The 12,707-nt window shown below is 38.6% G+C and overlaps 2 protein-coding genes across 4 annotated transcripts in view; one reads left to right on the forward strand and one right to left on the reverse strand.

The window, feature by feature from the left end:
* LOC107697212 (trifunctional enzyme subunit alpha, mitochondrial-like) overlaps window positions 1-2,908 on the forward strand; it is a 15,780-nt gene extending 12,872 nt beyond the window's left edge. For both annotated transcript variants that reach the window (XM_016497911.1, XM_016497912.1), the window contains exons 13-20: window positions 306-477; window positions 572-658; window positions 769-909; window positions 989-1,057; window positions 1,487-1,682; window positions 1,895-2,009; window positions 2,098-2,243; window positions 2,399-2,908. In XM_016497911.1, coding sequence (XP_016353397.1) covers window positions 306-477; window positions 572-658; window positions 769-909; window positions 989-1,057; window positions 1,487-1,682; window positions 1,895-2,009; window positions 2,098-2,243; window positions 2,399-2,544 — 1,072 coding nt within the window. In that variant the 3' untranslated portion in view covers window positions 2,545-2,908. The remainder of the gene's footprint in view (window positions 1-305; window positions 478-571; window positions 659-768; window positions 910-988; window positions 1,058-1,486; window positions 1,683-1,894; window positions 2,010-2,097; window positions 2,244-2,398) is intronic.
* Window positions 2,909-6,134: 3,226 nt separating this feature from the next.
* LOC107697211 (GRB2-associated and regulator of MAPK protein 2-like) overlaps window positions 6,135-12,707 on the reverse strand; it is a 16,529-nt gene continuing 9,956 nt past the window's right edge. The window contains exons 4-6 of one of the 2 annotated variants that reach the window (XM_016497910.1): window positions 10,865-11,890; window positions 8,469-8,629; window positions 6,135-7,246 (exon numbers count right to left, since the gene is read on the reverse strand). In XM_016497910.1, coding sequence (XP_016353396.1) covers window positions 6,481-7,246; window positions 8,469-8,629; window positions 10,865-11,890 — 1,953 coding nt within the window. In that variant the 3' untranslated portion in view covers window positions 6,135-6,480. Of the gene's footprint in view, window positions 7,247-8,468; window positions 8,630-10,771; window positions 11,891-12,707 lie in introns of both variants that reach the window. The other variant, XM_016497909.1, reaches the window with a different exon arrangement.

Here is a 12,707-nt window from a genome sequence, read left to right on the forward strand (position 1 = left end):
TATATTTTATTTTAAATATATTTTTTCAAAATATTTCTTTATTTGTTTAACATTTTAATATATTTTTTTAATAAAATCTTTAAAAAAAAAAACTTTCAAATAATTTAAAACTGTTATTTTCTTTTTTCAAGTTCAACCTGGAAAAAGGTTGAATTACAAAAAAAGTTTTAATATATTAAATCCTTTAAAACGGTTACTTAGTTAAACATGTAAAAACAAAAATATTTTTTGTATTTGTAATATATTTTAAATTATGTTAAACTTATGTTAAATCTAATAAATATATTTCACTGTTTCTTTCTCAGTCTTAACGACAAAACAAAAAAGAAGAGTCTGACGACATTCGAGAGAGATGGGATTATGTCATTGCTGTCAGGACAGTTGGACTACCGTGACTTTGAGAACGCTGACATGGTCATTGAAGCCGTATTTGAAGACCTGTCAATCAAACATAAAGTGTTGAAGGAGGTTGAGGCCGTAAGTTCAACTTTGTGTGTGTGTTTGCTTAGTGCAATATACAGTGCAGCCCTCCGTATATATACACTACTGATCATACTTGTTCTGTGTGCAGGTGATTCCTCCTCACTGTATCTTTGCCACAAACACATCCGCTCTGCCAATCAAAGACATTGCAGCAGCCAGTAAGAGACCTGAAAAGGTGCGTGTGTGTGTTTGAGTGTTTTAAATGGGTTTGATTGTTATTAGTCAGTACTGAAGGAGTGATTGTTTGTGAAAGTCTTTATGTTGAACTACTCGTGTGTGATGTAGGTGATCGGGATGCACTATTTCTCTCCTGTGGATAAAATGCAACTGCTAGAAATCATCACCACCAATAAAACCTCCAAAGACACAACAGCATCTGCCGTGGCTGTTGGGCTTAAACAGGGAAAGGTCATCATAGTCGTGGGGGTATGAACACGTTCTGCTTTATATTTTCAGCATTTTCTGTGCATCAGCATGTAATTATGTTGTATGTATATTTCATCAGGATGGTCCAGGGTTTTACACCACTCGCTGTCTAGCGCCTATGTTAGCCGAGGCCGTTCGAGCACTGCAGGTAAATTCCTACATGTTTGAATAGCTTATGCAGGTCAAAACAAACAAACACATTTTTATGTGTTCCAATTAAAGATTGCAAGCTTGTTTGTGGTTAAAAGGTGTACTTGTTGTGAAGAATCAGACAACTTAATTAAATTTGGACTGTTTGTTTATTTATTCTTTATTCTATTAATTTTTTTTCTTATTATTATCAGTGTTGGAAACAGTTTCTGCTTAATATTTTTGTGGAAACTGATGTTTTTCTCAGAATTCTTTGAGGAATAGAAACTTTAAAAAAAAACAGAATTTATGTGATACGGAAATCTTTTTTAACATTATAAAAGGTACCATTTAGGTTCAATTTGAATTAAACTTGGACTGCTTGGTCAAAACTATTTTTATTATACGAGCCAACTCTAATCTTCTTGTATCATCACTTTGGCTAAAGGAAGGAGTTGGGCCCAAGAAACTGGATTCCCTGACAACAGGATTCGGGTTTCCTGTCGGTGCGGCGACACTTGCTGACGAGGTCGGTATTGACGTGGCGGCTCATGTTGCAGAGGATCTTGGCAAGGCTTTTGGAACGCGATTCGGAGGAGGAAATGTTGAGGTCTTGAAGATGATGGTTCAAAAGGGGTTCAAAGGTGCATCTATTAAACCACATACAGCTTTGTCTTCATAAATTGTCGGTTCGGTCTTACAGAACATTTGATGGCAAGTTAAAGGGATAGTTCACCCAAACACAAATGTGCATTTGACTTTTCAGGGAATAATGCCTTAAATTTCAGAAACCGTATCATCACCATAACAATTTCACAACTCAGATTGTAATTGGATGTGAATATGTGCACTTCAGGACGCAAGTCTGGAAAGGGTTGTTACGTGTACGGAGCAAAGTCGAAAGAAAAGAAGGTGAACTCAGGAGTTGAAGATATTCTCAAGAGCTTCAAGCTAACAGCGCCCCCTGCTGTGTAAGTTGGTTTTCATGATTAACAAGCATCTTAAAGCTTGATTTACCTCAGAAGAAACTCTTCATATTTCTCCTATTTCTCTCTTTAGCTCTGCCGATGTGGATATTCAGTACAGACTTGTGTCCCGATTCGTAAACGAGGCCGTACTGTGTCTACAGGAAGGCATTCTGCCCGACCCTGTGCAGGGAGACATTGGAGCGGTGTTTGGGCTTGGCTTCCCACCATGCTTGGGAGGTAACACACACACATTACACACCTTGTTATTAAAATTATTTATCATAACTGATGCGGGCCTAGCACTTAGCCCTGAGGCACACCGCATTATGCCTGGGGATATTTAAGGATTTGCAAAGTAAACTTTGACAACCCACTTTTTTTCCACATTTCAGGCCCGTTCCGTTTTGTTGATTTACACGGAGCTGACAAATTTGTCCAGAAAATTAAGCGCTTTGAGGAGGCTTATGGTAATCAGTTCACTCCCTGCCAGCTGCTCCTTGACCATGCCAAAGACTCCAGCAAGAGGTTCCACAAGTGAAAATTTGCCGCCGTAATTTTCTGACCTCAACATTCAGGATCTTTTCACAAAAAAATTTCACATTCACTCACTTACAGTAGTGCATTATTTACAAAACCTTCATTTTATTTGTTTTATGATTAGTGGGTTAAAAAGCAGATCTTTCCTAACTTGGCCTGTACATAATTTATCAGTTTATTTATGTGGTTAAAGAAAAGATAACTATGTAAAATCCCTCTAAAGTTGAGGTTTGTTCTCAACATGATGATGAACTTTTTTCTTTTTTTTAAGAATTTAACAGTTGCATATTTATTGGCATTATTCAGCTACACATTAGTTCCCTGTAGAATAATTTCTGAATGTTGCAGCTACATTTTTGTTTTAACCAACGTGCCTGGAGACATTTTTTTTTTGTATAGCATAGTGGTTTGTATGTTTGCATATGATTCTGCTATAATAAACTTGTAACCTCTGAATATTTTCTGAAAGGATTTATATCTCACACCATCCTGTATTTCACTGTATGTAAAGGAAAACTCTTTGAAAGACTGAAGAATGTGTTGGCATAGGTCCATACTATAGCATATACAGTATGTACTGATAAACAGAGTATATTCTGTAGTACAGAGGTTTTCAAAGTGTGGGGCACCAGAGCATGTCAGTGGTAAAATATGTTTTTATTGATGTAACAAATAAATATGAGTATTATTATATATTCAATATGGAGCCAGTAAGGGGACATGGGGCTGGAAAAAAATGGATGGATGGATGTGTGGGTGGGGGTAATAATATAATTTATATATACATTTTTTGTACAATTTTAAACATTTTTTTTTCCCTCCATATCTCTCTTTTTTCCTCTGTCTTTCTATCATATTGTCCCTTTAGGGCCTCCGTAATTTGGTTTAAAACAATATTCAAACAAATTTCAACAAATATTGTTCATCCAGTTGGCGGCGGTAAATCTGTGTGAATTGTTTCAACGTTGAAACAACAACTTGTCATTATTTCAACCATATTTCAACGTTGAAGGTCGGTCATGTGCTGGCTGGGAATAACTAAAAACTGTTTTTAAAAGTAATATTCAACAATAAGCAAAAATCTAGTTTTCCATTCCGAACATATACTGGAGCTTCTTTTATAGGCTACATTTTACCTGTCAATACACTTTGTTCAAGTGAGCACTATTGATTTATTCTTTTCTGTAGTTAATCCATCAGGATCAGACATTAAATTACAGTACAAATGAAACACTACCGCTGTTAAATATTATTCAAAGTACAAATGCATCTACAGAGGGGGAAGCTGTTAAATAAGCATTCCTGAAATGCTGATAAAATATTTTTTAAACAGTGAGATAAGGCTAAAACCTTCTCATTTCAGCAGCTCTGACTCACCTCGCACACGTCCTCCATCAGCGTGGGCTGTAATTAGTAAACTCTTAATTACTGTCACCTACTTACAGCGTGTTCTTTAGACTCTAAACACTTGCTGCTCTTATTAGCATGTACATCACAAACTGAACTCTTTATTTTTAAATCTCTAAAGTCTCACTTCCTGTGTGCATGACATGAGCTCCACATGAGAGCAGAAGGAAAGAGGAAAATTGTGCTCTAATGAGTGAATCTCATCAAATCTGTCAAGAAAAAAATATATATTTAATATTTTCCCCCCAGAAATTTTTAATGAACATTTTGCCAAAATTCTTAACACAATGTTTTCATAAGTTTTACTTTTACTTAAAGAGATAGTTCACCCAAAAATGAAAATTCTGTCATTAATTACTCACCCTCATGTCGTTCCAAACCAGTAAGATCTCCGTTTATCTTCGGAACACAATTTAAGATATTTTTGATGGAATCTAACAGCTCTCCAACCCTCCCATAGACAGCAAGGGTACTACCACGATCAACATTCAGAAACGTAGCAAGGAGATCGGTAAAATAATCCATGTGACATCAGGGGTTCAACTGTAATATTACGAAGCTACGAGAATACTTTTTGTGTGCAAAAGAAAAAAAAAAAACGACTTCGTCTCCTCCGCGTCACCCTAGCGCCATTTTGGAGAATATTCACTGAACGCAAACAGCGTATGTTGTTCTGTGTCAGCCGCACCGGTGGATACTCTCCAAAATGGTCAAAAATGATTTTACCGATCTCCTTGCTACGTTTCTGGATGTTGATCGTGGTAGTACCCTTGCTGTCTATGGGAGGGTCACAGAGGATCAAAAAAATAGATTTTTGGGTGAACTAACCCTTTAAAGCTGCAGTCTGTAAGTTTTGCCTCTATGTCGCCATCTCTGTTAGAAAACCTGCAATTGCAGCTGTGTGCGGAATTATCTTCCTTGCGTGGGTTGTGCGGCGGCACGGCTCCAGCGCGTACGAATCTAATGTTTTGAGGAGTATGTGTGTGTGGCAGTCACCGCACCGGTGTGGATATTTACTGTACATAGCAATCACAGATTATAGCCTACTTCTTGGAATATATGACCCAAATAAGAATTTTCACCAGATATTATCATCTGAACAAATAAGTAACAAGTCTGCCACGTTTGTTCTGACCAACTGAGGAAAAAAGCATTACAATAAATCACGCTACCAATGGTGATTTAATCTAACGATCGATTAGCTCACATTACATCAAACCATGCAAATTATTATTATTGTTATACTTAATTCTCAAATTATTATTGTTAACAACATCAGCATTGTGTGACTATGAGTATAGTGTGTATAAGTGAGTAGATTTTAATTTCTGCACAGTCTAATCTAATTGTCATACCATTCAAATTTCATATTAAGAAATTCTTTTAACTCAAAAAGCAAACTATGCTCCCTTCGAACTGGTTGTCTTTAAAATGCAAATCTTGTATTTTAACCCAGGCTATCTCTAATCAGAAGCACATTTAAAACTGGAATATAATTTAATTTCATTTACATGTGTTTCATAAACACATAATCCTTTCTGGATTACAATCCGCCATCAAAATGATACATTTAATTATTCCAGCTGCTGTGAGAAAAGGCTATAAACGATCAAACCTACCCGTACCACTCAAATTAGAAAACATTATTATAAGCTAACCGTTGTGAATTGGGCTAAAGTAAGGCGATAGTTTTGAACACTGGCTGGTTATGTACTTGCTCAAATATTGATTTCGGATCATTTTAACCAAAATAGTTATGGACTGCAGTAACTTTTACTGTTTATTCTGATTTTTCTCAATGGTCCTCTTTAGATTCTGTTTTATATATATATATATATATATATATATATGTATAAATACATTGTTTTACTTCAAATTATTTAAACTTTTTTTCCACATTACAATAATGAAAATGAGATTCTCTTACATTCAAACATTAACAATGTTTAGGGTTTAAATGTGTTTAAACATCAAGAAAATAATGACATAATCCAAAATAATAATAATGATGATCTTAATGTAATTACTGGTCTTAATTATTTTCAAATGAGAATTTTCTTTAAGCTAAATTTGATGATTCATTTATTTATTTATTTTTAGTTTTTGATTTTGTGGTGAAATATGACCTGGACATGTTCCTGACAGGTTTCATGAGATTCATCCAAGTCCCAAATCCAGCTGTTAAACACGTGAGGTTACCAGAAAACAGACAAAAGTGCTCAAAACACAGTCAGTAAACCCTTGAAAGACAGCAGAACAGCCACACCATAAGTTCTGACTGTCCACTGAAGGCACACAAAACCATCCCACCCCAGGAATAAAAATATTCATAACAAAAACATCAAATAGTGCTCCATAATATATTAGTCACAATCTGTCAGTCCTTCGATTAGAAAGGTGTATTTCAGACACACACACACAAACACACTTATAAAACATCTGAAATAGTCCGAGCAGAAGCACTCATTGTGGCTGGAGTACTCTTGCGTCTCTCAAACAAAAACATTCCTTAAATTCACGAGGATGCTGCTCATATCTTGGGTCTCCATCCCTTGATGAACTGCATGATTTTTTTGACCTGTAGTTTGGTGAGTTTAAAGTCCTCAGACAAGATTTCCTCTGTCAGCTGAGTGAAAATAGAGCCATCAATCCTCTCTCGGCTGAACAGACCAATCACGTCATCCGAAAGGCCGATGAACCGCAGACTGGATGAAACCTCCTCCACCGAGAGCCAGCAGAGCTCTGCTGGGGGTCGCCAAGATGACCCGGCCCCTCCCTCTGCCCCCTTTGCCACGGCGACTGATCTGGAGGCGGGGTCTGCAGCGACCGCCTCCTCTTCTGAACTCTTCACGGGTCTGGGCGGAGTCTCAGGGCCTCCTTCTGAACCTCCCTGATTGGCTTGAGGCTCCTTGGGGGTAGAGCTAATGAGGTCGGGTATCAGAGTGGGAGAGTTCCTACCAGTGGTGAGCCAATCGGAGGAGGCGTGGGCGTGTCCCGGATTGGCAAAAGGGTTTAGGGCGCCGAACGGTGCAAAGCGGTTTTGCGCCACTGGCCGCGGTCTAGGGCAGGTGGAGTAGTTCTTTTGGGCGGAGTCAGTACTGAGTAGAGGTGTATTGAGGATGTTGGAGGTGTAGGCCCCGCCTCCACGTGGGTGGGACCAACAGGCCTGTGCGGGTTGGGCGGGATCAGGGCTCACGCAGGGGTCGGAGGTCACACAGTCAGCCCAGGTGCACGGGTAGCAATACAGAGAATAAGAGTCTGGCGATGGAGAGTTGCTGCCACTACGAGGAGCAGAACTGACAGAGAGAGTTGTATTAAAATGAAGAAATGAAGAAATCACCAAAAACTCAACAAAAAGATCAAAAAGTTGTAATCCACAACAATCCAAACAGCTGAAAAGTTGCAAAAAAAAGCACGTTAGAAAGGTGAAGCAGGACAAGAAAAAAGCAAATGTGAGTGCCCAGTGCATTGACGGTCATGTTGCTCTTGAGCTCATGTTGAGCTGTGGTTTTTATCTTGCATTTGCTTTTTGGTTGTCTTTTTTTACCTTTATAGTTAGGGATGTATTGATGCACCCCGAGCCGGTTGAAAATCAATACAAATATGAGACAATTCTAATAGGTTGTGATGTTAAACGAATCGTGATACAATTGGGGTCTGACTGAGGGGAAATGACTGTCATTAGAAAACTTTAGAAGGTATTTTCTTTTCATCTTGCCTCTGTTTAATGCATATTAAAGTAGTGTTCATAAGCGCAGCACTGCTGTGTTTACAGTGGCAACCAAGGTAATGCCAACAGGTGGCGCTGTTCCATAAGTGCCACCTGCTGGCAGAGAATGAATATGCGTTTTCATTCAGCCCATCTGCTGTATTTGTTTCGTGCAGATATATTTTATGTAGTATAGTTTCACAAAACTAAAGTCAGAGCATTCTGTTTTTGTGTAAAATTTCAAATTATGCAATCTAATTTAGATTAAAAACTGCTCATGCTGCATGTATGCAGCATCTTTGTTTGGATTGTGATTAAAATAAAGTGGTTGCCTCTCATTTTAATGGAAAGAGCACATTAAAAAGCCTTAGTTTGTTTATATGAAGAGATTTCTTTTATTATTTTCGTTATTTGACATATTTCAATTTCAAAAAAATGTGCAGCATTTTGTCCAAGCAATAATAAAAGGACACCTTATCATTTATAATTTGTCTTAAATCTCATTTTGTAAAAAAAAATAAAGCGAGTAAATGTGAGTAAATTGTATTGTGAATTGTATCACATCGTGAGTTGAGTGAATCGTTATATCCCTATTTATAGTGTGTGGGCCTTTTTGCAATTTTTCGTAATAAATTAATGTAAATATGCAAAAATTAATGCTAATGATTTTTGTTCTTTAGGTATTTTGTTTCATAGTATTTGCTATAGTTCAATTATCAGTGCTTCCTCTTGATTCCCATTCCTACTTATTTCCAACCAATAAGTACTTAAAACAACTCTATTTAAACCCCTCCAATAGTAATTTTTACCTTTCTTGCAGTCCAGAGGAATAAAATGAGAGGTTTGGGTTGAGCGTCTGTGTGGGTGGCGTTTTAGGTACGCGGGTGGGAACTGGAGGGCTGGGGGCGGGGCCTTTAGCACAGCGGGGCGGAACAGGAGGAGCGTTTAAGAAACGACACTCTTCTTTCACCTAGACAGAGAGAAGAAATGCAAAAGAACAGTTATATTACACAGTCTTGCTGTTGTCTTCCTCACAACTCAAGACCTGGTTTTTAAGTAAATGTAACTTTATTTCCAGGAGAAAGTTAAACATATTCCCATGTCATTAATACTGAACACAGAAAATCAAATAATAAATACAGAATATAGAACAATTTATATTAAACACGGAATATGAAATAAATAGAACACTCAAAACCAAACAATCATTATTAAACACTGACTATTGAAAACTAAATACAGAACACTGTTAGTTTGTTGAGAAATGCAGAGTCTCGTGATACAAGTTTAAACGGAGGCAAAAATCTTATATTAACAGAATATAATACTATGAAATTAAATTGATCTCGGGCTGTGAGTTGAAATAATTACATGATATGCCGATGATTAATTAATCAAATTAATCACCAATAATTGCATATAATAAAAGATATGAAGATAATTCAAATCCGTTATTGTAGCAGATGTGTAAATCACTGAAGAGACAAAAAATGTAGTTATAAGTCAGTAAATTTTATGGAAACTGTTAATAAATTTGAAATCATTTTAACTATATTTTAATATTTAAATAGGTTTATTTAAATCAAATATCCACAAAACCTTTATTCCGAGATCAATATATGTCCTTTTTTAATAACTAAACAGTATACAAAACAATACAATCAGCAAAAGAAATCACAAACTGAAACTGAACCTCTTTTTATGATTCTTTAATTAGAGTTTGGGACAAACTCTGCAGTAAACCAGTGTTTACAAGTGCTTGTTTCCTAATTACGGTTAATATTGAAATATTGTCTCAATGATCATCATCATGATAAACTCCTTAATATCTGTTATCGCTGTCTAAATTTCCTCTTTTGGGATTCTGGGACACAGTTCCTTCCTCAGCAAATACACCAGGGACTGTGTGTGTGTGTGTGTGTGTGTGTGTGTGTTTGGGAAGCTAAATTACAGTCCAGGCCTGAACCCTCTGTGTGTGGGAGAGAGAGAGAAGAGGGTAAAAGAGAAAGGCTGTAATTTCAGTCAACAGTGTCAAAAATACTTTAATTCCAGCTCTACATCCTGATGAGAAGAGATGTTTGTTTTTCTGTTTATATACTGTTTGTTTTACACGGTAAAACATGTCAGTAAAAACAGAAAAGGTTGCTACTCTAAAAACTGTTTTACCACCTGTATTATTAGTATAAAACATTCAGGTAGCTCCTCATATTACTATTATATCAGTTAATGATTCACATAGTTATGGCACTAAAATGCCTCCTGGCCTGTAATGCCTGAAACACTGTCACTGTGTTTTTGTAGTGTACATTATAAGCACACAAATGAATGACTCAAAACACACCTGAAAAGACACTGGTTGAGATGATGTGTGATTATGTTTCTGTGAGTGTGTGTGTGTGCTGTGTATATGCTCTGTTCCAGTAAACGTATGCTCATTATTCAGCCTTTAAAAGCAACACTATCAATTATTTAGTCTTTAGTCTAGGGCAGCAGTGCTGCGTGATACTGTTTGGGCCACAAAGCACATATGAATGTGTGTGTGTGTGTGTGTGTGTGTGTGTGTTTGCATGTGGGACCATGGCAAAAGAACTGAGGAAGAAAAGTGAATCTCATGAGAATAAAGAGGGTTACTGAACTACAGTACAGCTGAGCTCAGGGTCAAAAGCCCAATAATGCTAGAGAAATATCTAAGAGTGAATCTTACGAAACTGGTCAAGAACATATCCAGAATATTTCACCCCCAAATCAATAGTTACAAAGAAATTATATTTATATATTTTATTATTTATTGTACTTTATTATTAATTATTAACTTATTTTTTAAATAAAAAATAAAAAACTATTTTAAAAATGTAGATAAAATTACAATTTTATATATATACACTTCATATTTTCATTTTACTTACAGAAAATTTAACCTATTAAGATTTTTTGAAGTGGCATTATTTTATAACAAATACATATGCTGTATTTCCCCCATAATGAAAATCTCACTCTAAAAAATGTGTATATATGTATGTATATATATTAATTTTTTTTAATTAAAAAAAAAAACAATATGAGGCAAAAGCTTTGAATTTTAATGGAAAATCTGTGTAAAAAGGCTGCTTACAGCTTCAGATTTGGGTGGGACAGGAGGTGGAGTCGATACTTTCGACACTCTTCCTGCTTCCATCTGCACCATGGCTACATGTGTGGAGCCTACCGTTCCATCCAATGACGTGGTAGTGGAGTGGAAGGATATGAGGTTATGCTCCGCCTTCACTGCGCTCTCAGACGTCAACCCAAAACTTCCAGAACTCTGATTGGTCCAGAGCTCCTCATACGGAATCTCCTGCGTCTCTGTTGACCAATTGGGTGTGACGTATTCTCGCTCCTCTCCGTCGCTAGAGGGCAGCGTGTGCGAGTCGACCAGCGAGTCTCTGCAGCCGTGTGAGATCGTGTGTGTGTGCGTGATGGCTCCGCCTCCATAGACGCACAGAGACAGTCTCTGCAGGGACGTCCCGAGCTCGTCGTGCCCGTAGCCCTGAATGCACACCCGAATCCGCCGTGGGCTGAGACACTCCTCGGAGAAATCCGTCTTGACTTCACGCACAGCACGCGAGTAATCGTCCGGGTCAAAGCTCTCCTGGCAACACAGAGCGCACTGTAGCACCACCTGCTGGTAGGAAGCGTCCACACGCAATAAACCCTCCGGCAGAGTGAAGCGCGGCATGTCCGTTAATAACAGGAAGTGAGACGGCGTGACTTCCTCTTTGCGAAGTATGCAGCAGAGAACCACAGTTTTGCTGATGATGCTGAGGAGTTTATATCGATGGCCCTCACGGATTGCGTGCAGGTCATACAGGTTGCGAGGAGGTCGCGACGGCACGGACACGTTCACGGGTAACCGCACGCGCTCGATGATGCTGCGCACGGTGTGTTCACCTCCCTGCATCTGCAGCTCCTGCGGTGAACGTGTGCAGAACCGCCCGCGGCACTGGAACGGCAAACTGACGGTCTCATTGGTCCGATGGTTCATGCATATCAAACAAGGCATCTTCGTGCGGGCGGGACGTCCCAGAGCTCCGCCTGCTTTGCCCAGTCGCCGCAGTAGCGCAGTCAGGCGGGATTTCTCGCGAGTTGATTGGACGCAGAGCAGTTCTGCCTGGCCCATGAGGGTTAATTCATCTCCCGCCTGCAGAGAGAAATTATACAACTCACTATCCTCCGTAAACTCCCCAGACACCACCTACAGCGAGAGGAAGAGAGAGAGACAGATGTATTAGCATTTAACAAAAAACACATTACTGATGCCTGACATACTGATTACTGATATATACTGGTTAGAGACCAGGACGAACCATCTTTGTCAAGCTACAGGCTACTCGTAATTTATAGCAGTTAAACTATAATCAAGCCTAAAATTAGTTAAAGGTGCAATAGGTGATTGTCTTCAGAAACATTTTTTGTTATGCTGGTTGAAAGTCTCTTCACATCCCGATAGCAAGCATTAAGCTAAGTGGTCTAAATGTATTTATCTGTATTTATATATTCTGTGGAAGGCGTAGGACCAAGAAATGTTCGTCCAATCAAAACGCTCGGTCCGAGCGTTTTAATTGGCTTTCCTACCTGCCTGTCAACGCATGTATTAGCATACCTCTCTACGCACCCGGTTCGCGCAGACAGGATACGTCATCAGCGCGTTCACGCACGCTGTGCAGACAGAGCGAGAATGGCACAGAATCAACAACCCGATCTTCCTTCCTGGTATTGTAGTACATTTAAAGTTTTCTCACCGGTGAATGACACATGATGTAGTCCAGTGGTTCCCAATTCCTGTCCTGGCGCCACCCAGCTCTGCATATTTTGCATGTCTCACTTATGCCGAGTTCACACTGCATGATTTTAGCCCGATTTTTCACTTGCCGACAGGTTTTGCAAAATCGCCGACAAATGCCCGAAATCGGAGGCAAATCGGTGCTCGTTTACTCGAGTGACAATCACGCAGTGTGAATTATCAAAGACGCGATCTGAGGGAATCGCCGACACGTCGCCGACGCCCGCAA

This window comes from Sinocyclocheilus anshuiensis, unplaced genomic scaffold, assembly GCF_001515605.1.
Source record: "Sinocyclocheilus anshuiensis isolate Anshui unplaced genomic scaffold, SAMN03320099.WGS_v1.1 scaffold38, whole genome shotgun sequence".
Taxonomy (NCBI): Eukaryota; Metazoa; Chordata; class Actinopteri; order Cypriniformes; family Cyprinidae; genus Sinocyclocheilus; species Sinocyclocheilus anshuiensis.